This window comes from Hyaena hyaena, unplaced genomic scaffold (assembly GCF_003009895.1).
Source record: "Hyaena hyaena isolate Hyena2069 unplaced genomic scaffold, ASM300989v1 scaffold_118, whole genome shotgun sequence".
Lineage (NCBI taxonomy): Eukaryota > Metazoa > Chordata > Mammalia > Carnivora > Hyaenidae > Hyaena > Hyaena hyaena.
This window is the reverse complement of record NW_024080751.1, coordinates 614,227-638,840: the sequence shown is the minus strand read 5'-3', so window position 1 is coordinate 638,840 and position 24,614 is coordinate 614,227. Positions and strand designations below refer to the sequence as shown.

The following is a 24,614-nucleotide window of genomic DNA, read 5'->3' as shown; positions in this document are numbered from 1 at the left end:
CTGTGCGGCAAGAAAGGGGCCTGCGGGAGTGACTAAATTCTGGATCTCAGGATGGGGACACTATCCTGGACTATCATGTAGGCCGACCACATGCATCTTTATAAGAGGAAGTGGAGGGAGATTTGACACACGGAAGGGACGCCGTGTGACCGTGGGGCAGACAGTGGAGGGACACAGCCACAAGCCAAGGCACATTGGGAGCCACTGGAAGCTGCAAGAGGCGAGAAACAGACCCTCCCTTAGAGCCTCTGGGGGAGCTCGGCCTTGCCAATGCCTGAACTTTGTCCCACTGGTGATGACTTTGGCCAGTGAGAGGGGACACCTCCGTCATTTTAAGCCACTAGTTTGAGGTCATTTGTTGCAGCAACCCTGGGAGACTCATGTGGTTGGCCTGCTGCTCACCCTGGAGGGGAGGCCCCCAGCCCAGTCCCCACCACAGGCAGCAGAGTCTGTACTGAGAGGCTGGTTGGCCAGTCTGCCCGCCCCCACCACAGCCCGGGCTCCTCCAGCACCGACCCCTGGCACCGGCTGGGAGCTGCTTTCCCGGAGCACAGACGGCTGGGCAGGGGCCTGCCATCCCCCCGCCCCCAGGCTTGATGACCAAAGTCGGGGCTTTCTCTAGGGTGTTGGGAGCTGGCGCTCCCGGGCTTGCTGAGGCTCAGCTGAGCGGATGCAGGTGATGGTGCCCCTCCAGCCACAGGTGACTGGCTGGGGAGGGGGTGAGACGTGGGAGCCAGTGTGTGTGACAGTCACTGGTGGGGGAGGAGCCCTCAGCTCTCAGAGAGACCCTCGACACATTCAGGCCCTTCTGTGGATCCGAAGTGACGGATTCTTCGTCCGGGACGCCCCCGGGAAGGGCATTCCCAAAACTGCCCCCCCCCCCCCGCGGCCATCCGGACCAGCTGCACTTCGGACCGGGCCTCCAGTGCTGGGCCACGGCGTGTGTGCGGACCCCCGCCCCACCACCCACGCTGGGTTGCGCGGGGCGCCCCCGGGCCGGCAGGAAGGGGGTCGGGGAGAGCGCAGAGCGGCCCCGCCCCGCCCCGCCCGACCACACCCAGAAGCAGGCGCACGCGGCTCTGGGGTCGCTCAGTTTATTGGTAAAACGGGCACTGAGCGCGGCGAAGTCTGGGCGCGGAAGCAGGGGCGGCGGGGGCGCTTTTCCTCTTAAAGAACTTCCACTGGACCTTGATGGCGAGCATCCAGTCGCTGACCGAGAGCCTCTTACAAGCGGAGGTGCAGACATGCGCCTGGCGGGGGGGCGGGGCGCCGGGCCGGGGGCGGGGGCGGGGGCGGGGCCGGGACGCGGCGCCGCCGGGGAGGGTCGCGCCGCGGGCGCCCGTGCTTCACTTGCCCGCCTTCTGAGCCTTCTGCGCGGACTTGGTGACCTTGCCGGCGCCGCCGCTCTTCTTCTCCACGTTCTTGATAACGCCCACGGCCACCGTCTGCCGCATGTCGCGCACCGCGAAGCGGCCTGCGGGGAGGGAGCGTGAGGGGGCGGGGCCAGGCGCCTCCCCGGCCCCGCCCCGGCCCCGCCCCGGCCCCGCCCCGGCCCCGCCCCGGCCCCGCCCCGCCCCGGCCGGCCCGCGGAGCGCAGGCGCCCTCGCGCTCGCTGCCCCCCGCTCCGCCGGCCGGGGTCCGGGCGGGGCCGCGCCGCTGGAGGACCGCGGGCCGCTAACGCTACCAGGTTCTTTGGCGGCAGGAACGGCTGCAGGACCCCCCGGATGTGGTGGGGGTCCCAGGACGCGCGGACGCTCTCAGAGAGCGCCTGGCGAGGCCGGCGGGGCGTCCCCGGGCCCGGTGCGCGGCCAGACAGCTGCTGTCCAGCCGTCGCCCCGATTCTACCAGAGTAGCCGTGGGTCCGGGGCCTCCCCGGAGAAGGACACCATCCCAGCGCTGACCGGCGGGGCTGCTTCATGGGCCCGAGGCCCCGGGTCTGCTGGCTCTAACCGCAGCCAGCGGAAGGACCCCACCCCCAGCCCGGGTGGCCCCTGGGCCCCCAGGGTCTGCCCCACCCAGGCCGCACGTCCCCCCACCAGCTCACCAAGAGGCGGGTACTGGGAGAAGCTCTCCACGCACATGGGCTTCCCAGGGACCATCTCCACGATGGCCGCGTCGCCAGACTTGAGAGCTTTGGGGTTGTCCTCCAGCTTCTTGCCTGAGCGCCGGTCGATCTTCTCCTTCAGCTCCGCAAACTTGCAGGCAATGTGTGCTGTGTGGCAGTCGATGACCGGTGAGTAGCCGGCACTGATCTGCCCTGGGTGGTTCAGAATGATGACCTGCGGGAGAGGCGCACGAGGCGGTCAGGGGTGCCCACAGCGGGCGACATGGCATCAGGGCGAGGCTTTAGGCCCAGGAGCCCCGGTGCTGGCCGCGGGGAAAGGTCAGGCTACGGGACACCCGCTCCCTGACGTGGGCCCCAGGGTCCTCGTTAAGCATTTGGCAAACCACGAGAGATGAACACCCAGTGAGTGGGCTGCGCTTGTACCATCCGCACTGGCCAGAGCTGAGGCAGGGGACGAGAAAACCTCAGTTCTGTGTCGTGGAGGCCACTGTTTACAACTGTCGTCACCCAGAGAGCTGATCAAAGAGGGTGCCGTGAAAATGTAGAGAGTGGAAGTATTACAGAGATGTCTCCGGCAATAAACTAACAAAAACATGTTCAGGACTCAAGCAGGACCTCAGTGAGATTCAGAGCGACGAGGCCCGGGCCACCCAGTGTCTGCTCTTCCTGTGAGTGCCCTCAGCCCTCCAGCCACTCCAGGCCTGGGTGGCCCTGTTTCTAAAGCGAGGGTCTAAGTTTTCCCAAGCGCTAAGGGGGTGTCACGCCCTGTGCTAATACCAGGCAGCCGCTTCGCTAAGGACAGCCCACCACCCTTGAGGGAATGGGCCGCACTGGCCCCCCTGTGGCCGTGCACCTGGGAGGTAAACTGCGCAGCCTCCTGGGGTGGGTCAGACTTGCTGTCCCCACACACGTTGCCTCGGCGGATGTCCTTGACCGACACGTTCTTCACATTGAAGCCGACGTTGTCACCAGGCAGGGCCTCACTCAGGGCCTCATGGTGCATCTCCACTGACTTCACCTCCGTGGTGATGTTCACAGGCGCAAAGGTCACCACCATGCCCGGCCGAAGAATGCCCGTCTCCACTCGGCCCACGGGCACGGTGCCAATGCCTGGGTGGAGGGGAAGGACACTGTGAGGGGTGAGGGGTGTGTGTAGCCACATGGGTGGAGTGCAAGGCGGGGGGAGACCCCAGACAAGGCAGACACTGAGGTTCAGACGGAAGCAGGGGCTCCCCTGGCCTGTCTGTTGGGAACAGAAAGGACTGAACAGAAAGAACCCCCGTGATGCTGGGCCTGCCCCAGCAAAGTGGGGGGAGTGTGGGGGGAGGGAGGCCTGTCTGGGCCGGGGGGAGGCACTGCAGGGACCCCTTTCTCTGAAGCCCTGCCTGGCAAGACAGCAGCACCAGCACAGGTCAAGGACCGCCTGGCCTGGCTCTGATGTCGCCGATCTCAGGGGGCTGCGCCACTCCCGGAGGGACACTGGGGCGCCAGTACTTCTCATGGGTCCGCTGACGCCTGTGTGGCCACCCAGTGGCTGTGTGGTCTCCCCCAGCGAGTGTGCAGAGGAGGCCCTACTCCGATATCCCTGGCTGTGGTGTGACAGACATTGAGGCTGGTGGCTGTTCTCTGTGCCGGATGTGTGACGCCTCCCTTCTGCACGAGCCCCCTGGGGTCCCCACAGTGCCCCTTGTGAGCCTCATGCTTATGGCTTCTCTGTCGCCTCACGAATAGCATTTCTCATGCCTGGGGAAGGTCGTGTCTCCCGCAGGACTGTAACAGTCATGGGGAAGGGGACTGTGAGTTACACTTGTGCCGCCAAGTGGCACAGGACTCAGTGCTTACTCGAAGGGGGAAAGACCCTGGACAGATAGATGAATGGGTAGGGGTGGGTGGGTGGATGGATGGATGGACGGATGGATGTGTAGGGTACCATTGTCTGGATAGTGATAGATGGGTGGGTGGACAGATGGATAGGGATGGATGGATGTGTAGATGGACAGATAGCCAGATGGATGGATGGATGGATGGAGCATGGAGATGGACAGGTGGATGGATGGTCCCTGAGAAAGCGTACAGCACTGAGGAAGAGGCAGATAACTTGGTCTTGAACCCTCCTCGTCAGGGGCCCTGGTCTTAGGAGCAGGGCGTATGGGGCAGAGCTGGCCAGGCCTGCGGTGGGGCGGCAAGTGTCAAGCACTGAAGACTCACTCACCGCCGATCTTGTACACATCCTGTAATGGCAGGCGCAGAGGCTTATCTGTGGGGCGCGTGGGGGGCAGGATGGTGTCCAGGGCTTCCAGCAGGGACACGCCGCTGGCGTTCCCCTCCTTACGCTCCACTTTCCAGCCCTTGAACCACGGCATCTGTACAAAAAGAAGGGGCCCACTGGAGGTAGAGACCACCTCCACCTGCCCCACCCTGTACAGCAGCCCCAGGGCCTCCCCAGGACTTTCCAGGAACCCGGGCGGAGGCATGTAACCTGAGGGGGCCTTGGGGGGCAGGGGAGCATGGACTCGCCACTGCCTAATGGCCAACGGCTCACCCTAAGCCAGTTCATGCCATCGAGACGCTGCATAGCCCTGCAGCCTCCCCAACCCCAGTTCACACTCCCAGCATCACAGAAGCCTTGAGAAAGGAGATCTGGCAAAAAAAAAAAAAAAAAAAAAAAAGGTGCGGAGCCCCTTCCGGAACCAGCCCAGACTGGTCAGACTGTGCTCAGACAGAGGAGGGTTCTGGCACCTCTGAATAGGCGTCCAGCACAGAGCCCAGCCCAGCTCAGCCCCGCTTTCTTGCAGATCCCTGGGCAGGGCCAGCACCAGAGCAGGAGGGCCCGGAGTCCAGCCAGCGGCCAGGCTGGAAGCAGAGCGTCCAGCCTCGGCCCCCAGCCACCGTGCCAGCCGTCCCCAGGCACGGCTGAGCCGGCATCGCCCAGGGCTTCTCCCACCAGCACACCCAGCGCCCTCCTGCGTGGAGCCACAGGCACGCTGGCCACGGGCAGGGAGAAGGGGAGGGGCCGGCAGTGCTGCCCGGGACTGCGTCCCCCACATGGCACAGATCAACAGATGGCTCCCGAGCAGCAGGTCAGGAGCGGGAAGTTCAGGGCTAGGGTGTTCGGCCGGCCCCGCAGCGCAGGTGGGGAGTGCAGTCAGCTCACCCATTGCTACGTGACGTCCTGTGCGGGACGCACAACATGCAAGCATGCGGCCAGCAAGACGGGGGCAGGGTCCACAGCCCCGTACCCGGCCCACTGGGCTCCAGGGCAGTCTCCCCGCTTCTCCCCAGGGTCTTCTCCACGCCTGCCCCTCCGTGTGGGTGGCTGCAGCACTGGCCAGAGCAAATGGCCACCCACCGGCGCTGCCCCCCGCTTCCACTGTGTCTAAGCCCTTGTTCTCAGGTTCTGAAAACTCCACCTCAGGCCCCATGTCATCACCTCCCGCCAAGTCAGAGTCCCTGAGATGCTGGCTGCCCCAGCCATAAGCTTCCCAACTGGCCAGTGAGGGCCAGGCCTCAGCCATTCCCAGAGCCCAGCCCACTCCACACCCTGGGGAGACTCCCAGGGGAGACGAAAACTAACTCCACGATATAGTCCTCCAGAAACAGAGCTCTTGGGCCTAGGCCGTGGTGGCCACTGCTCCCGCACTGTCCACCCAGAGCGAGTACCCCTGGCCAGAGAAGGCGCCTCTGCTGGCCTCATGGGCCCCCAGGAGGCCACAGCCCACCAGGCAGACACCCTCAGGGCCGGGTGCCCAGGGCCATGCAGGTTAAGGGAACACGCAGAGCCGAGGGGAGCCTGCGGTCAGGCCCTCTGACCCAGTGCCCTGGGCTCTCAGGCAGGGGTCTGAGCATCCCCGCCCACCACCCTGCTGTGGGCACTTACGTTGGGGGAGGGCTCCAGCATGTTGTCGCCATGCCAGCCAGAGATGGGCACGAAGGGCACCGTGGCGGGGTTGTATCCAATCTTCTTGATGTAGGCGCTGACCTCCTTGACGATCTCGTCATAGCGCTTCTCGCTGTAGGCAGGCTCCGTGGAGTCCATCTTGTTGACCCCCACGATGAGCTGCTTCACGCCCAGCGTGTAGGCCAGCAGCGCGTGCTCGCGGGTCTGCCCGTTCTTGGAGATGCCCGCCTCGAACTCGCCCACTCCTGCAGCCACAATCAGCACCGCGCAGTCCGCCTGCCCAGCAGGTCAGGCGCAGTAAGCCCAGGCCCCGCCTCGCACCGGGCCCGCCAAGCAGTGCTAGAGGGACCCAGGCAGTCAGGCCCCGATGGGCCCTGGGGGGTCCAGACCTCAGGGGCGGCACAGGGGCTCGCCCATCTGTGCAAATGGCCTGGCAGTGTCTGGTTGTCCAAGTCTGTCTGCAAAGGTGGCCCTGACAGTGGCTAGCAGTCCTTATGGGCACCTCTGCCTAGCTGAGATGATGAGGCACTTAATCAGTTCTTTGAGGGATTCTGTGCCAGGTGTGTGTGAGGCTATTATGCCCTGGCAAGGAAGCAGAGGAAACCCAACTACCCCTCAAGGCCCCCAGGGACCCCAGGTATCTACTGAATGGGTGCTCCTGTCCACCTCTGGTGCCCCCTTGGCCCTCTGTGGCCCTGCCCACCTGGGACGTGCCGGTGATCATGTTCTTGATGAAGTCCCGGTGGCCGGGGGCATCAATGATGGTGATGTAGTACTTGGTGGTCTCGAACTTCCAGAGGGAGATGTCGATGGTGATGCCACGCTCCCGCTCTGCCTTCAGTTTGTCCAGCACCCAGGCGTACTTGAAGGAGCCCTTCCCCATCTGGAGGGGTGTGGCATGGCTCAGGGAGGGGCCTGGGACTCAGCCAGCTGGTCAGAGGGGCCCCCTGGACCATGGCAGATGTCACAGCAGAGAGGCCTGGGTGACAGCCTCCCTCGCTCCCACTGGGACCCTAGGACTCTGAGCCCATCTCTGCGATGAGGGAGCCAGATGCACGGACCTCTGAGTAAACACCCAGACCTCAGCCCTGCCATCCTATGTCCCCGGGTCTGGCCTCTGCCACCTCGATGCTTGCCGTTTGAATGTCCACCAGTAGGTGGCGCAAGGGCCTGGGAGTCAGGCCTGCAGAGAAGCCCCCTGGCGATTTCAACCCCTCCCCTGGCTGAGGGCTCCCCTTTATCTGAAGCTGGCGACCCCCACACCCGCAGTCGCAGATCGCTGCGTCAGCCGCAGGCCTGCAACACCAACAGTGAAAGTGTCAAGCCAAAAATCCCTCTGTGATTTTTTTTTAAGACAAAAAAATAAAAAGGAAATTGGATGTGGTTGCATCGAAGGACCTGGCTTTCCAGCTCTTTCTACAGACAGGCAAGACTTCCAAGCAGCTCTGGACCCCTCCTCCCCGTCCTTGTCCCACCTGCAAATACCTGTGCCCAGCCCAGCCAGACCCGATGGGGGTCAGAGCTGCAGTTACTGCTGCCCTGCTGGGCTGAGCATGGACAGGGCTCTGCCCCCAGGGAGGCTGCCCAGCCAGGACCCAGAGGGGACCCAGCTAGACCCCAATCAGACATCCTGCAAACACCCACAGCCTCCCCCCAGTGCCAAACCCGCAGGGGAGGAGAGAGTGACGCAGCTTTTGGGCCCAGGCACGGAAGGAGGCAGCCCAGCACAAGGCCCCCGCCCCCCACTCAGCGAGGTCAGCCCAGGCCAGCAACTGACTCCTCCCGGGCCCTGGCCCCAGCCCCTCTGCCATCCAGGAGAGGACCCTAACAGCCCCCCAAAACGGGGCCTGTCTTCTCCCAGAGCCCAGGGGTGGGGGTAGGGGTCACAAAGAGCAGACTCCCACTCCGTGGCCACTTCCCACTCATGGGTCTCAGCCACTTGAGAGAAAGGAGGTCAATCACCGGGGCCCCTCTCATCCTCACCGGGCAACCAGGGCACCCCCCCAAAAAAAAATGCCACCCTGTACAAGCAACCCTCCCCTGCCCAAGCATGAGAAAATGGAGCTGATGGGCCGGGTGCCCATCAATGAGCTATTAATAGCCACCCTGAGTCGTGTGGCCCAGCCGTGGGACAAGTGAGGGCAGCAGTGCATACAGCCCCAGACCTCAGCCCTGGGGACACGGGAACCCCACCCTGCCCCAGGTCCTCGAGTCCAGTGTAGTAGAGAGCTCCAGAGCCTGCTGTGGCCCCGGGGAAGCAGAAATGCTGCATCCAGGCCATCTCCCCTGCCCTGGGGGACAGAGCCCGCAGGCCACCCCTCCCCCCAACACCGAGCACATCCCCCCCCCACCACCACTCCACCTGGACTCTCTGATATGTGGCCCTCACGTAGGATCCTTGAGGGCTCACGCCCTCTTCCCCTAGAGATGAGCCACGGCCGCGCCAGCCTGGCCTCCACGTGGGACCTGTCGTCTCAGTGGGGAAAGAGACAGGGGCCCCCACTCACCTCCGCCGCCTCCTTCTCAAACTTCTCGATGGTCCTCTTGTCGATGCCTCCGCACTTGTAGATGAGGTGGCCCGTCGTGGTGGACTTGCCCGAGTCCACGTGGCCAATGACCACGATGTTGATGTGGGTCTTCTCCTTGCCCATGCTGCCTGGGCTGGGGGGAGGGGCTGGAACGACCTGGGGTGCTGTGGCTCAGGATGAGGGGGCTGCCGGGCAGTGACTCTGTGGGTGGGGGGCGGGGAACAGACGACGGAGAGCCTCAGACAGAGGCCGGCAAAGACCCTGTCCTACACAGCTTTCGAGCACATCCTGCCTACACACACAGCCCAGGCACGTTCCCACACTTAGTGGGGAGGGAAGACCACCCCCAAGCCTGTGCCCGGCCCATTCGGGTCAGGTGGCGAGCCCCAACGGTTCAATCTGCGGTAAATACCTGGGTGCCGTGCCCACGCAGCCCGTCCCCCATGAAGAAGGTTAACCCCCCTCTGAAGAGATGGAGAAGCACCACACCGGGCGAACCCCATGACCAGTCAGGAGCCTGGTGATGAGTCACCCTGTCCCGCTCTCCAGGGCTCTGTCCCTGACGCTTGCTCCCTAGCAGGAGCCCTGGGCCCTCGCCTGCCCCACCCCCACCAGCAGAGCGGCTGCGGTGGAGAAGCGGTCAGTGCTCCCCACTCCTCTCCTCCAGCAGGGAGCGCGCCATCTTCCCCTCTTCCCCTCATCCCTGCCAGGCAGACTGGCACCAAGGAAGACAGGCTGGGCCAGAGCTCCCTAAAGGTGGTGGTGCCCAGATCAGGGGCCTAGAATAGCTTGGGCCCTCCCCGGATCGGGCAGGGGGCAGACAGCGGGGCAGGGAAGTGGGGTCCCGGCTCTGAAAGAGGAGAGAAGAATCTGGCCCTAGTAGCCAAGCTCAGCAAGTGCCAGACAGGGATGCCTGCTGGGGGGGCGGGGGGGAGAAGGGGCACCCCCCTTTCCCTCTGGTCACAAGCCCTGTCACAGCCCCTGCCTCATCCTGGAAGTCAGGGAAGAAATCCAGGCAGCCCAGGAGGAGACAGCTGTCTGGCGGAGGGAAAGCGGGCACCAACAGTGCGCCCCAGGGTGCAGACACCCCTAGGCCCACCCGGTGGGGGCAGGGTGGCAAGTGCCTCCCGGCTCTCACTGCCTCCCCCGCATGGGGCATCTCCAGCAGCCGCCAGCAAGCACGACCCCGCTCCAACCCCACAGGGCCCCAGCCGGTCCCAAGGTCACAGCAGCAGGGCGATCGCGCAGCCCAGAGACCAGTCCCCAGCCGCCGCCCCCGTATAAACAAGCGCCACCGCGGTGCCCCCACCCCAGCCCCGGTCGCCCGCAGGACCGAACCCCGACGCCGGGTCCGGGGCGTGCGGTGGCGGGCCAAAGCCCTGGGCGAGCGGCGCAGCCTCGCCGGGCGCCTCCCCGGCCCCTCCTGCTCCCAGGTCCGCTCCCCAGAGAGAGGACCCGCTGCGGAAAGCCGGGGACGGAGGCGAGACCCGGCGGCCGAGCGTCCTTACCCAGAGCGAGGTCTCAGCCAGAGGGACTGGCGGCGCCGGCGCCGGCGGTTTTATCTCTCCGGGAGGGGGTCCACCTATTGACGGAGCCGGCGCAGTGCACCGCGCCCCTGCAGTACGGCAATGCGGTACCGGCGGGGGCGGGGGCGGGGGCGGGCGGGGCCGGGCGCGGACGCGGGGACGCGGGGACGCGGGGATGCGGGGACGGCGGGCCGCGGGCGCGCGCGGGCGCGGCAGGGACGCGACAGGAAGATGCGGCGGGGAGCGAACGACAAAGGCGCGGACGCACCCGGAGGGCGCGCAGCAGGCAGGGAGGCGCGGAGAGCAGCGAGGGGGGCAGGGGAGGGAGACGGAGAGAAGGGCGGCGACGGGAGAGAAACAGCCAGCGACGGAGGGCAGGTGAAGCTCAGTGGCCAGGCTCAGGCACCCCTGGACAGAGGAGAGGTGGACAGAGAGCAAGACAGAAAGGCACTCCCGATGCGGAGGGAGGTCTCTGGCCATGGGGCCGGCCCCAGGTACCGGAAAACGCAGGTGGGGACAGGGTAGGAGCAGGTAAGGCCTCATCCAGGAGGGGGCAGGGACTGAGGTCAGGGTCTGGACCGTAGTCCTGGCCTGCATCTCCCAGGGCCAGGCCTGGCCCTACATGTGGTTGGTGCCTGATGAAGTAACCAGCCTGCTGTGCCTCCTCGGTGCGGCCTCGCAGACCAGGGCCTTCCTTCCCCCTTGAGACCGGGGAGTCTGCTTGCTTCCAGGCCTCCCGTGCCTGGGTGTCTGCCACATGGGCTCACCCTGTGTGCCCCCAGTCTGGCCCCATGGTACGGGCTGAAAATGGTGTGTCCGGGGTCCCCCCAGCTCAGCTGACTGGCCTGAGGCTCTTAAGCAGATCCACCTCTACCACCATCCCTCCGAGGCTTCTGGAAAGGACTGTTTTCCACCCTGGGCCTCTCTCCATGCAGGGAACGCTCCAGGCCTGTTCCCAGAGCCCACCAGCACCTTCCAGGTGCCCTGGCGTGCACGAGTGGGCAGGAGCCCCCAGGGGAGCAGAGCTCCCGGCTGTGGCCCCTGTAGCTTACCCTCGCTCAGGGCCCCAGTGGGGTCAGAGCCCCAGGCCACAGACGGGGGACCTCTGAGTGTCCTGGGAAGACTAGGGCAACAGCCAAAATGGGTTTTAAGGGGAGAGATGGGGAAGCCATGTGTTGTGTGAAAACCAAGCCTCTCCGCCCCTTAGTACCTATACCCAAGGCCTTGTCTTCCCTCTTCCGGCCACCACTCCTGTCTTACTCATCTTAATAACTGCAAGGTCTGGGAGAAGGTCAAGCAAGGTCTTAAGAAACATGTGTTGAGTGGGTGAGAGCAGGGGCCTAGTGCCAAGCTCCTTGCACAGGGGCAGTGGCTGAGAGAGCCCTCGGAGATAGGACCCTCAGAGGTCAGGAGGTTAAAGGGGGCCCAGCGCGGTGGTTGGGGGCAAAGCAGAGCTCCCCAACTGATGGGGGAAGTCTCTTAGGGAGGGAACAGGCCCTCCCACTGGGCTGTGGGGAGGGGGACCCGCCCCACAGGGCCAAGGTCTGCACCCACAGACAGACCCACAGACAGGCAGACCGGCCCTTTCAGGCGGGGGGGGGGTGGGCCTCACAGATGACTCCGGGCACCTCCAAGTGCTGCTGATACCATCAAGCAGGAGCCAGGAATTAAAAATAAACTCCTGGCGAGAAATGGAGACCCACCCCACCCCTGCCCAGCTGCCCTCTATATTTAATGCGTCCGTCCGCCTGAAGGTTAGCAGGGGTTTGGGAGACATCGGGATTGGCGGAAACAGGGACGGGCCAAGCCAAGGCTGCAGGAGGCCCAGGTCCCTGGAGATGCCCACCCCCACTTCCCCGGGGGGGCCGCCGGCACCCAGGACCCCGGGCTCCCTCACCAGGTCTGAGCTGCGCACCTACTCCTGACTCACCCGGCGCTGTCAGCCTGGCGGGAACCGAATCACAGCAGGAGCCCCGTGCCTGTGCCGGGAGGCCATGCTGCGGGGGCGGTGGCTACTGCTGGCAGGAGGCAGTGCATCCTCCCTGAAGGCCCTACATGCTGACCCCAGGGGGGTCTCAGGTGGCTTTTCCAAAGTGCTTCTGTGTCCCCAGGATGTACCCCATGCACCTGCAGCTGGGCACCCTGGGCGAGGAGGCAACACTCGAGTTCTCTCTGACAGTGAGACTCCATAACACACCAGCAGTGCTGGATGAGTCCATTCCACTGCAGAGTCCCCGCAACTAACAACTACCCGCTGTTGCATAGTATTTAATAACTACAGATCTTCGAACAGGACTGAATACTAACTACTAAATAGGCCCAGGCACCCAGGCGCCAGCCTTGTGAGTTCATCAAGTGCTGGGCGGGGCCGCCAGGCAGCAGAGCACCCGTTGACCAAGAGTCAGCTGGGCACAGACAGGCAAGCCACAGTGCCCAAGGTCACACAGCAAGGAGAGCAGGGCCTGCGGTCAGCCGGGAAGGCCTGGGTCCGGCCGGTGTTACTTCTGGGCAGAGCCAGCCAGCTGGTTCCCACTGGAGCTCCCCCTCCCCCTCGTCGGGCTTGCCGTGCCTCCGCCACCTCCCCCCAAATCCAGCCTCTAGTCACCATGGCCCCCGTAACAGCCCAGGGGTTGGTTTGGGGGGGGCGGGGAGGAGGAGCAAAGAAGAGGCCACCAGCCTGGCGCAGCCTCACAGCGCATCTCCGTCCCCTCCCGTGGCCCCCAGCCGCCCCCAGTCGTGGGCTGTTTGGGGAGACACAGGCAGCCCCCACTTTGGCTGGCTGAGGCCTCATGAGCCTGGGGAAAGAGGATCCAGCTAAAATTAACCGTTATCAAGCTGTCGGCCTGGAAATAAACCCTCCTCCTATTGGCTGCCGGTGATGTCACTGCTGGGTTAATAATAACCTGCGAATGCATAACTGACCACCTGTGCATGTGCCTTCCTGCGGCGCCAAGGCCGGTGGTCACCCTGGTAGCTGGTGCCCAGGCAGTGGCTTTGGGGCAGGATGGGGGTCAGGGCTGAGCGCACCCTCCAGAATGACCTCAACTCCTGGCATTGGGCCACAGGCTTCGGTCGGACCCGGGACTTCCGGTGCTCACCCTCACGTGCGGGGTCACGGGCATCTCTCTCCCAGCCTCCCTGGGCAGCAGGACCCTGGACAGCGTTGGGGTCAAGATCCGCCCGCCCCCCGCGCCCAAGGCTGGAAACCGGGGCTGAGCTGCCCCTGAGGCCGCACATTAGGTGGTGTCCTTGGCGAGGACAACTCTCGACTGCGGAGCTCTCCTCAGAAAAGCGAGATGGTGGCCCCAAGTCAGAGAAGTAGGGGCCGGAGGGGGCGGGGGGAGGGGCCTGGGAGCCGGGACCGCGGGGCCTGGGGGCGGGGCCTGGGCGGGGCTGGAGGGGCGGCGGCGGGCGGGCTGCTTGCACCCCAGTGAGACCCCAGGGCTAGGTAGGGGCCCCACCGGACGGCCAGCCCTGTGCTGGGCCCCCGGGCCGTGTGCAACGGGGCCGGGGGTGACCTACTAGGCAATCCAGACGCCCTAACAATCCACCTTAAAGAACCCAGCGTGCCTGGAGGGTGTGAGGCCATCAGTCAGCCAGGGAAGCCCCGAGGGGGAGGGGGGGCGCAGCCCCTCAGAGAAGGGAAGTTCAGCCGGGCCTGCCCTACCCGCCGCCCGCGGCCCGCGAGCTCCCTGGGGCCCCGGGCCCCCAGCGGCGCAGCTGGGCGCTGTTGCCATGGCGAAGGAGCAGGCAGCTCCCCGAGCCCTTAGTGTCACCGGTGCTTGGGAGGGCAGCTTCCTGCCACCGCTGGGGAAAGGGTCTGCCAGCCTTTGCCCTCTGAGCCCCCCAGAGTCCAGGGCTCCAGCCTGGCACCAGGAGAAGGGGGCCCAGCCGCCCCCCATTTGGTCCATGGCAGTTTGGGAGAGCCCAGGGGACAGGGCAGCCTCTCTGGCCAAGAAGAGGCAGGCCCGCTGCTGGGGCCCAGAGAAGAGGGAGCCCCTGGAGAGGGTCTGCAGGCCCACTGCGCACCCCTTGGCGGTGCTCAGTTCAAGGAGGAGCATCTCCAGGTGGACTGCCCTGGGGACCCCGAAGCTCCTTGGCAACTCTGCGCCTGTGTTTTCACCTCACAGTAAAGCAACCCCTGGGGGCAGGCAATTGGGAATACCCACCCCCAGAGCAGGAGGCCCCGTGGGGGTCGAGAGGTGACCGGCACAGGCGGCTGCCGTGGCATCATCCTCCCCACCAGCGGTGGAGGCCCAGAGCCTCCCCTACCCCAGGGGAGACCCCACCTCCATATCACCAAGACCGAGGAGGCTGGTCCTTGGCCAGGGCAAAGACTGGGGGGGGCTGTCCCTGGAAATACTTAGAGACAAGTGCACAAATTACAAATGTACCTGGCCACCCAGATGGAGAAACAGAACACTCCCTCATGCCCTCAGAGGGGACCACTGTCCTGACTTCTTAGACCAGAGATCACGTTGTCTGCTCTCAGACTTCACATACATGGTCTACACGGTAGTTGTTTCTTCTCACTGCTGTTCAGGGTTCTGCATCCAGTGTCGCACCGGGACAAAGTCACTGTGTGCTGCTGTATGTGAATTTGTGCAAGGACACCACTGAGGTTCTGAGCCACAGGTGTGTCCAGTCATTTGTTCACCACCTCTTGGCTCTAAACTCCCACTTCAATACCTGCTCTGTGATGACGGACAGAATTACTCAAAGTATTTCTGCTTTACAGTGAGCAGATCATTCTGTAGGGCAGGTGATGAGGATAAATTCACAGCTGAAAAAAAAATTAATTGATAGCTGGCTTTTTTTCTTTGCTGGTATGAGGAAATTCTATTTCTTTTTTTTTTTTTAATTTTTTTATGTTTTTTTTATTTATTTCTAGGAGAGAGAGAGAGACAGCGTGAGCAGGGGAGGGTCAGAGAGAGAGGGAGTCACAGACCGAAAGAAGCTCCAGGCTCCGAGCTGGCAGTCAGCACAGAGCCCAACGTGGGGCTCGAACCCACGAACCGCGAGATCATGACCTGAGCGAAAGTCGGACGCTTAGCCGACTAAGCCACCCAGGCGCCCCGAGGAAATTCTATTTCTTTGCACATCTAGTAATTTTTTGCTGAATACTGAACATTCCGTAAAGACTCTGGATTCTGTTATCTTCCTCTGAAGAGTGTTAGTTCTTATTTTTGCAGCCATTCAGTCAATGGACCTCCATGGGCTTGTTTTCATGCTTTTTGGTGTTGATCTGTGGAACACCCAACATGACTTCCCTCAGACTGATAAGATTCAACTTTCAATCTTGGTCTTCCAGCTCTTCATGAGGGTCAGCTTTAACTTTTCTTAGATGGTCCTAGAGTAGACATTACTGTAGGTGCTACTCTTCCCCCCTCTCTCTCTTTTAATGTTTATTTTTGAGAGGGACAGAGCATGAGCGGGAAGGGGCCGAGAGAGAGACGGAGACACAGAATCCGGACCAGGCTCCAGTCTCTGAGCTGTCGGCACAGAGCCCAGCACAGGGCTTGACCTCAAGAACTGCAAGATCATGATCTGAGCCATAGCTGACTGAGTCACCCAGGAACCCCATCTCTCTCTCTCTCTCTCTTAAGTTTTATTCATTTAAGTAATCTCTATACCCAACATAAGGCTCGAACTCATGACCATTAGATCAGGAGTTGTGTGCTCCTCCAACTGAGCCAGCTGGATGCCCCTGTAGTCTTTTCTCTTAAAGAAATAGGTCAGAAGGTTACTTTGCCCCGGCCAGGTCCAGATGCCAGTGCTGCCCAGCATGGCTTGTCTTCTGATATTTTGGCTCCATTGCCAACTCATCCCCCCAGGATTCAGACCCTGGAATAGCTTCTTCCCCCCTTGAGTGCAGAAAGAGCTGTGGCTTGCACCCAGCCAACAGAACACCGTAAAGGTGGCGAGCTATAACTCTCTTACTTGGCCTACGTTATTTAAGACTCTGTCTTGACAGATGGATGGGATCGAGGGATTCTCTTCCTGGCCTTGAACAAGTGAGCTACCAGGATGTGAGAAGGCCTGTAAGGGGCCACAGGTCAAGGAACTGGCAGCCCCTAAGAGCTGTGAGTGGCCTCCAACTGTCCAGCAAAAGAAAGCAGCCGTGTGACCTTAGAAGAGGACCCCGAGACTCGTAAGGAAACTGACAGCTTGACTGCACACCTCTGAAGCCCTGAGCGGAGGGCCCAGGGGAGCTGGGCCTGGTCTCCTGCCCAGGATGCTGGGCATCTATAATAAATGCATGTTTGTTTGTTTAACAGTTTTTTAAAAGTTTGTTTGTGTTTGAGAGAGGGAGACAGAGCATGAACAGGGGAGGGGCAGAGAGAGAGGGAGACACAGACTCTGAAGCAGCTCCAGGCTCTGAGCTGTCAGCACAGAGCCCGAAGCGGGGCTCAAACTCACAAACTGCAAGATCACGACCTGAGCCGAGGTTGGTGCATAGCCGACTGAGCCACCCAGGTGCCCCAATAAACGCATGTTTTTTAAACCCACTAATCCTGTGATCATTTGTTATGCAGCAATAGATAACTAGTACACAGACCATAGTGTCCGCTCTCTGTAAGCCCCCCAGGGGCCTCCCCAGCCCGAAGCCACAGACCTGAGCCACAGCACGTGTGCTTCCATAGACCCTGAGCCGCTCCCCACGCTTCAGCCGGCCTGCGCTCCAGGCTTGGCCCCTGAGCCCACTTGGATGACCCTGTGAGCATGAGTCCACTGAGCCCGCTTTCCTCCACCCGCAGCCCAGCTCCCTGGCCCCCCCGCCCTGGGCAGCTGCGCCACGGCTGGTCTGGTGCCACACTTGCTCATGGAAACAGGGCTGGCCTACCACCTGCTGCTTTGCTGCGGTCGGAATCAGAAGTAGGTTCTGCACGTGTCCACTTTTGATTCTGAAATCACTGCAAACTTAGAGAAACGTTGCAAGAGTGGTGCCCAAGCGTCGGGCGCAGCCGATGGTTGACGCCCGCCCATCTGCATTATTATGCTCCATGTGTGTCTATGCATATTGTTTTTTCCCAGGCACGTGTGAAGAGGTTGCATAAACTGCCACCTGTAGGCCTCAGTACCGAGTGTGTACTTCCGAATGACACAGCACTTCAGTCTACAACCCTTGTTCCGATGGCCCAGCTACTCCAGTGGCTCTTCCAGGTCCCAGACGGCTCGCCAGTTTCCCAAGTCGGGTGTCCCGACCCCCTTTAATTGGAAATAGTTCCTCTACCATTTGTGTCTTTTATGACACTGACATGAGTTGAGGCCAGTTGCTTTGAAGAGTTCCCTCTTCTGGAGCTTATGATGTCTCTGCATGAATGAATTCAAGTTTTATTTTTCTGGTGGGAACACCCGCCGAGCAGCACAAATTCCCCCCCAACGCATCCGAAGGGGCGCTGCTTGGCGTCGTTGCCAGTGACGTCATCCCTGACCACTCAGCGTCGTGGCTGCTAGCTTTTCCTATAGCAAAGTTAATTTTCCCTTGTAAGTATGAGCTAATAATGAGGGTGCACCTTGCATTGTGTAGATACCCTGTTTCTCATTGAAATCTTCTCCCAACCCAGCGCTCATTGAGGACTCTTACCCAAATCAAGTTTTCCGATGGAGGCTGTGCTTTTTTAATTATTGTTTGTTTTGATCTTTTTAAGTTGTCACACAGAAAATGGCCTCTCTGGGGAGAGTTGGATGACTGTTAGCACACGCACAGACGACTGCAGCCACGTGGGTCAGGACGCAGACTGTCCCATCCCCCAGAACTCTCCTCCACGTTCTCCCTTTGTGCTCAGATGGTGCTTGCGCCCGGCAGCCGCTGACCTGCTCCCCATCACGGTGGCTTTGTCTCGGGAAGGCCGATGAACGGAAGTATACACTGTGTCCCTTTTGGGCGGGGACCTTGGAAGTTCACCCAGGTTCATTCCTTTTTATGGATGGGTACTTGTCCGCGTATGGGGAGACCACAGGCTACCTGTCCGCTCCTCCCCTGAATCACATCTGGGTTGCCTGCAGTTCAGGCAGTTATGAATAAATCTGCCGTCGACATTTGTACACAAGTTTTTGTGTGAACATGTTTGGGTTTCTCTGGGACAAATGCCGGGAGTAGGGGCTGCTGGGTCATGTGACAGGTGTTTGTTTAACCTTTTAAGAAACTGCCAGACTAGGGGCACCTGGGGGCTCAGTCAGCTGAGTGTCCAACTTCAGCTCAGATCATGATCACGTGGTTCGTGAGATGGAGCCCCACCTCGGGCTCGGTGCTGACAGCTCGGAGCCTGGAGCTGCTTCAGATTCTGTGTCTCCCTCTCTTTCTGCCCCTCCCCTGCTCACGCTCTGTCTCTATCAAAAATAAATAAATGTTACAAAATAAAATACAAACCAAAAAATAGATAGATAAATGTTACAAAAAGTTTTTAAATTCTTTGTTAGATATTCAATTTGCAAATATTCCCTCCCTGTGGGTGGCTTGTGCTGTTGTTCGTGCATCATTCCACAACACAAAATTTTCCATTTTGATAAAATCCAGTTCATCAGTAATTTTCTTATATGGATCATACTTTTTGTGCTTTTGACACTGGCTAACCCCAGATCACAAAGGTTTTCTCCCATATTTTCCTCCAGAGCTGTGTGGTTCTACATGTCACACTCAGAGATATTACCCATTTTGAGTTCATTTTTATAGAAGGGGTGAGATTTAGGTCAGTGTTATTTTTCTTGCATAAGGATGTCCTGTTCTCCCAGCAGCACCTATTGAAAAAATTACACTTTCTCTGTCGAATTGCTTTTGCATCTTCTCAAAACACAGTTGGGCATGTGCGTGGGAGAGCTGTTTCTGGACTCTCTTCCGTCACATTGATTTATGTCCATGTCTTTACCAAGGCCACACGACCCGATTATTATAGTCTTAGAGCAACTGCTAACCTCGGGCAGCGTGTGGAAAGCACGGGCTCTTCAACAAATGGCACTGTGATAACTGGATAAACACACATGAAGGAATGAATTTGGACCCCTACCTCGTGCCGTATACAAAAATTAATTCAAAATGGATCAAAGGCCTGATAAAACTATAAAACTGTTAGAAGAAAACACAGGGGTAAATCTTCATGACCTTGGGATTGGGCAGTGTTTTCTTAGATGTGGCTCCAAATACATGGGCAACAAAACAGTAAGTAAACCAGACTTCAAAATTTTTAGCTTCTGTGCAAAAAAAAGGACACTATTAAGAAAGGGAAAAATACAACCTACAAAATAGGAGAAAATATTTACAGATCATGTTAGATAAGGGTCTAGTATCAGGATATATAAGGAACTCTTACAACTCAATTTAATAATGGACGGGGTGGGGGCGCACCTGGGTGGCTCAGTCGGTTAAGCATCCAACTTCAACTCAAGTCATGATCTCACAATTCATGGGTTCGAGCCCCACGTCGGGCTCTGTGCTGACAGCTCGGAGCCTGGAGCCTGTCTTGGATTCTGTGACTCCCTCTCTCTCTGATCCTCCCCTGCTCACGCTGTCTCTCTCTCTCCTAGAAATAAATAAAACATTAAAAATTTTTTAAAAAATGAATAACCATTAAAGATCATGTCTAACTTTCACCGCTATGTGCTCAGTGCTGGTCTAAGTGTTTACATGATGCGTCTTGACCTCAAAATAGCTCTATGAGTCAGGCTCTCCCCATCTCACAGGTAAGAAAACGGGAGTAGCGGTGGGGCTTGCTGCTCCCCAGGACATCGTCCGGCCACACAAAGTGCCCCCGCATAGCAGGTGTTCATCAAATATCAGTCAATAGTTTTATTTTCTGCTGCAAGTGGTGACGTCGCCTACAGAGGTGCCAGCGCGTGCTGGAGAAGCCGCCTGGGACACGAGAGGCTGGGGCTGGGCTGCTGTGCTCCCAGGGGACCCTCACTCCCCAGGAGTCGGCGGAGCCTGGAGGGCCCCAGCCCTGGCCTCCAGCTTCCGTACAAGTCTTGTGTCAGTGCAAACACCTGCGGCCAGAGGGACAATCCATGCACTGGAACAGCCACAGTGCCCAGTTAGCAGCCGGTCCCCACGGAACACCTGTCGGGGTGGCACGTCATCACTCTTACCTCCCACTCTACCCGGAAGGGAGTAGAGGCTCCAGAAGGTCACGTGGCTGCTACAAAGTTGGGACTCCAGCCCCCCTCCCAGCAGCTCCAGGGCCCGCGCCTTTCCCTGCCACCCTGCAGGAGCCTGGTGGAGCCTGGTGTCCAGAGACGTCCCCCCTGTGTGACCAGCCTGCACAGCACGCACGTCTCTGCCCCACTGAATGATGTTCCTGTTGCCATTTCCCCAATGGCCGGAGGCTCAGGTGCTATGTCCCAACACGGAACTCAGCCCTGCACACCTGGAGCACATGACAATCCCCCACCGTCCCCTCAGTGCCCACGGAAGGGAAGGGTGACCTGCCCAAGCTCGGGCCCCGCATCCCAGATACTGAGCAGCCAGCTGGGTGGGGTCCTGCTGCCAGCAGCAGGTGGAGGCAGATTCCACCCCCAGCTCACACCCCAGAGCTGGGGTCTCCCCCATGTTGGAGCCATGCCTGGGGGCTGGCCTGCAGGACAGTGACCCTTACTCCTCCTCTCAGTGCCTCGGAGGACACCAGCTGGCTGCACAGCCCGCCTCAGGCCATCCCACGCAGTCCGCGCACAGGCTGGGCATGTGCCAGTGGCGGTGGGTCCTCACGCTAACCCGGATGCCCCACCACCCCCCTTCTGGGTCCCTGACACTTACTAAGGGGACGGACTGGCCGAGCCCCCACCCTCCTGGCTTAGTAAATGCAGTTTCTATGTTTACACTTTAAAGATAAGACACATCTCCTTTCAGACTTTCTGTTCTCGAAGATGATGGTGAGGTTGGGGATGTGTCGGGCTGGCCCAGCGTGCAGCTGGAGGGTGGCCTGGGGACATGGGAGATGCACCCCTCCTGGGAAGGCCTCGCTGGGGTGGTCAGCACACAGCCTCCACTGCTGGCTCCCGCAGGGCTGGTCTCCACCGCAGGCCACAGAGCCGCCTTCCTCGGGATCCTCCCCAGGCCTCTGCACCGGGTCTGAGTAGGGTGGGGGCCAGTGCGGGTCACCCCTGTCCCTTCTCACTCCAAGGCTCCGCACTGACCTCGCTGCCCCTCAGGTCCCCACCCAACATGCAGCCTGCATCTCAGTCTCCATCTCGTTTCTGCTCCCGAGAGCCTGGCCTAAGACACTCCTACAAGAGGGAGCCCAGAGGGGAGGCGGCCACAGCCAGGTGGGGGCCAAGTGCCCTGCCTGCCCAGGCCCCAGACACGGCCTATCTTAGAGTGACCCTCGGGCACGGCTGGGATTGCCCTCAGCCCTGGAGGGGGCTCACTGGCTCTGCCCGGCATCCACACCCGGCACATGTCTGCACCCAGCCAGGAGGAGGGGAGTTATGTGGCCTGAGGAAGGGCCTGGCTGGCTGGAGCTAGAGGGTCAGTATGAACAGAACCAAATCTAATAAATCGAAGTGAAGAGCACCAAATGCACTGTGACTGTGTGGTTGTATGACAGGCCTCACGCGGGAAAGTGGCAGACAGTGTCAGGAGGTCGCAGCTCCAGGCCACAGAGGCCCCACCTGAGCATTGCTCCAGGCCTCTCCTGTGAGAGTCCGGAGCTTCTGTCCATGTGATGGAGGCAGCCCTGCCTGGGGATGGGGGGGGGGGTCTGGAGGAGGGGGTCGGGACCCCAACTGCCTGGCCCCTCTACAATTCTCCCAGGACCCTCTGCCCCCAGGTGCCCCCAAGAGACACAGGCCTGGCTTCCCTGGGGAGCAGCTGCATCAGGGCCCTCCCAGAGGCCGGGCACTGTTTATGAGCGCAGCCAAAGGAGGAGCTTCGAGGCCTCAGGGGCAGGGCCGCCCAGGCTGCAGGGCCTGGTGTGCCCACTCGGGAGAAGTCAGCAGGACATCTGGCCCGCTGTTTCCCACCAGGAGGCAGGCCGTAGCCCCCACCTCCCCGCAGCTCTAGCCCAGTGTGCGAGGGGTTCTGGGTCCAGGGCCTGTGCACCTCCCTGCCCTGGGGCTGTGACAGCAGGTTCTCAAGCTCGGGGACGGAGCCTGGGGAGAGCAGGGGCTCCCACTCACCCAGCTCTGCACACATAGGCTTCGCAGTACCACGCACACAGCAGGCTTCCCATAAGCTCTGGAGGAACAGGCAGACGTCTCGGCCAGGAAAGCAAACAGCGAGGTCAGCACCAGCCTCCAGCACCAAGCCCTCCCTGCAGAGGCCCGGGTGGCCCCTCTGCCCCCGGGAGCCCCAAGCTGGCCCTCTCCTTCCGGACAGCCCCCAGTTCCAGCTCTCTGATCAGAACCCCCAGGATGGGTCTGCCCCAGGGGTCCCAGCCTGTCTTCATCCTGCTCACACGGCTGTCTCCCCACCCTGGTGACTTCTCCTCAGCCCCTGCAGCACCCCAGGGTGGTATCAGCCTCTGCCACTGCCCCTCAACCCCAGCCGTGCCCCTTTTGAATGACCACCATGTCCAGGATTCAGAGCAGGCATCCACTGCCTCAGAGACTGTGGCCTGACCCCCCAGGTCTTGACCCCACTTTCTGGCCGTATGAGCTGTCCAAGGTGCTGGGCAGGCCCCTCAAGCTGGCCCCTCAAGTCCTGAAACCACAGTCCTATCGGAGGCATGTGTGAGACACACCACAAGACAGTCACACACTCAGCCACAGGTTTCAGGGACACAGGGGTCTAGGGCAGGAGCAGAGCCCTGTGACTGAGGGTTCTGGGCAAGCCTGGGTCTTACTAGAATGTTCCTCCGTCCTGCTATCCAGTACGCTGACCAATCTGCCTTATGAGTGACCCTCGGTGGCCCCAGTGAGCAGGCCCGGCTGCCTCCCCAGTCAGGGGCCCTGCTGTGGCCCTTCCCCTTCCCAGGGTCCACCAGCCGCCCCGCTCCTGCCCGGCAGCACTGAGCTGGGTCCCAGGGTGTCCCCGCTGGTCCCTCCTCCATCTCCACCTTCCTCGGACCCCAGCTTAAACCTGACACCCCTCTGCTGTCTCACCTCACCACATTGGGTCCCCCCGCCCTCCGGACTGGCCTTTCCACTCCTGTCTGGCTCAGCCATTTGCTCATAGTAGATATTCAACAAACCAATGTGCTGAGTGCCAGAACAGTGGATGGTCTGAGTCGGGCCCCATCTCTGTATTCTTAGGGGCACGAGAGACCCCCACCCCCAGCGTCCCTGCCTGGCTCTCTGTGTCTTTACTGTGCAGTGGATGCTGGCACTGTTGGTTTGCCCCACAGCACCCAGTACAGACCTGGCACCCAGCCACCTCAGCCACCTTTGTGAACCACAAAACACCAAATCTAACCAGGCTTCAAACCTACCAGGAGCTGCCCCTAGCTTGGGGGGGGCCTGGATGCTGCCGGTGCCCAGTTGTGCTTCTCAGGGAAGGATGAGTGAGGCAAAGGCACAGACACCCGGCAAGTTAGGGGGTGCACGCGGGCCTACTGAGGCAGGAGGGTGCTGTGGCCCGTTCCAGGCCAGCATGTGGTCAGGGGCTGGCACTGGAGCCTATGGCAGCGCCCCAGCATGGACCCCAGACAGCCACTAACCCGCTAACCTGACAGTGTGGCTCAAGGTGTGGTGAGTGTGAGGGTGAGGTGGAGGATGCCATACGTCCTTAACAATTAAATTTGAATTGCACTAAAGTCACACTTAGTTTATGATCCAGAATTAGCCTGAAGCCGGGAGAGGAAACCAAACTGGAGGCACTGGGAGTCAATGAGAGGGGAAGGTCACTGGCTGTGAGACAGGCTTGGGGGTTACAGTGACATGTGAGCAAGCTGACAGGTGCCAGGTGTCTCCTCCATACGTGTGATCCCGTTGATCCCTTGAGTGAGAGCCCCCAGAACTGCCAGCAGGTGACTGGCCCTCGGGGAAGAGAGGGTGAAGGGGGAGGAGCGGGCATTACCCAGACTGCAGCTCCTCTTACAGTGCGCTGGGCCACACCGCTGCCCGAGCCAGGTCCCGATCAGAAAGTCCGAAGCCTCGACCCCCACCCAGCCAGATAAAGGATCACATCCAGGGTCTGTCGGGTCCCTCTCCTCCAGAGGGCTTGACTTTCTGTCTGCTGAGTGAGAAGTCGGACTGAGGTCCAGAAATCCTGGAGGGGTCCTTGATGGGGTCTGAAGACGTGGAAGGCCTGACAGAAGGGGCTATGAGGTCTTCCTGGTTTCTCCCCAAGTTCCCCACAGACTTCTCAAGACCTTCCCAACCATCAGGGAAGAGAAGAGACTGCCCAGCCAGGGCCTAGAATGCAAGAAGCCGGGTTTGCCTCTCCCTGTAGAGGGAGGTCGCGGCTTGGGGCCTTTGAGAAGGAGCTGAGGGGCTGGGGGAGGACTGATTTCCACGACAGAAAAGGAAGTTGTCATCCCAATTGACAAACGAGGGTGTGGCAAGGCCCCAGACAGTTTGACAGCTCGGGAAACATTCTGGGGTTGCCCCAAACAGGGGGCCTGTGCTTCCTGCTCTGGGAGACATCTCTGGATGGCAGCTCTTTACCTCCACCCACTCAAATAAGCCCCCTTCCCTGGCCCTGCTGCCCTCCCACCCCCACTCTCCCC

The 24,614-nt window shown here is 60.8% G+C and overlaps 1 protein-coding gene and 1 long non-coding RNA gene across 3 annotated transcripts; one reads left to right on the top strand and one right to left on the bottom strand.

Annotated features, from left to right (window-relative positions):
- Nucleotides 1-1,078: 1,078 nt before the first annotated feature.
- EEF1A2 (eukaryotic translation elongation factor 1 alpha 2) lies at nt 1,079-10,083 on the bottom strand. Its single transcript, XM_039236923.1, has 8 exons — nt 10,000-10,083; nt 8,471-8,692; nt 6,667-6,846; nt 5,943-6,239; nt 4,278-4,428; nt 2,919-3,175; nt 2,045-2,279; nt 1,079-1,474 (listed from the first exon to the last, which is right to left on the bottom strand). Exons 2-8 carry the CDS (start codon nt 8,612-8,614, stop codon nt 1,347-1,349), a joined length of 1,392 nt encoding a protein of 463 aa, XP_039092854.1. The 5' UTR covers nt 8,615-8,692; nt 10,000-10,083; the 3' UTR covers nt 1,079-1,346.
- A 2,923-nt stretch (nt 10,084-13,006) lies between these two features.
- On the top strand, nt 13,007-18,066 carry LOC120234976. 2 transcript variants are annotated; one of them, XR_005529255.1, is made up of 5 exons: nt 13,007-13,335; nt 14,561-14,652; nt 15,992-16,168; nt 17,053-17,505; nt 17,670-18,066. It is a non-coding gene; the product is annotated as an uncharacterized LOC120234976 (long non-coding RNA). The 2 variants fall into 2 exon arrangements; XR_005529256.1 differs by lacking the exon at nt 14,561-14,652.
- The last annotated feature ends 6,548 nt before the right edge of the window (nt 18,067-24,614 follow it).

What these genes read in the sequence shown, in the direction of transcription:
- EEF1A2 (XM_039236923.1), bottom strand. Translation starts at nt 8,614, where the DNA reads ATGGGCAAGGAGAAGACCCACATCAACATCGTGGTCATTGGCCACGTG. An exon ending in GGATGTGTACAAGATCGGCG is followed by an intron (nt 3,176 to 4,277) that starts GTGAGTGAGTCT and finishes CCCTCCACCCAG; the next exon opens with GCATTGGCACCGTGCCCGTG. An exon ending in CTCCCAGTACCCGCCTCTTG is followed by an intron (nt 1,475 to 2,044) that starts GTGAGCTGGTGG and finishes CCCTCCCCGCAG; the next exon opens with GCCGCTTCGCGGTGCGCGAC.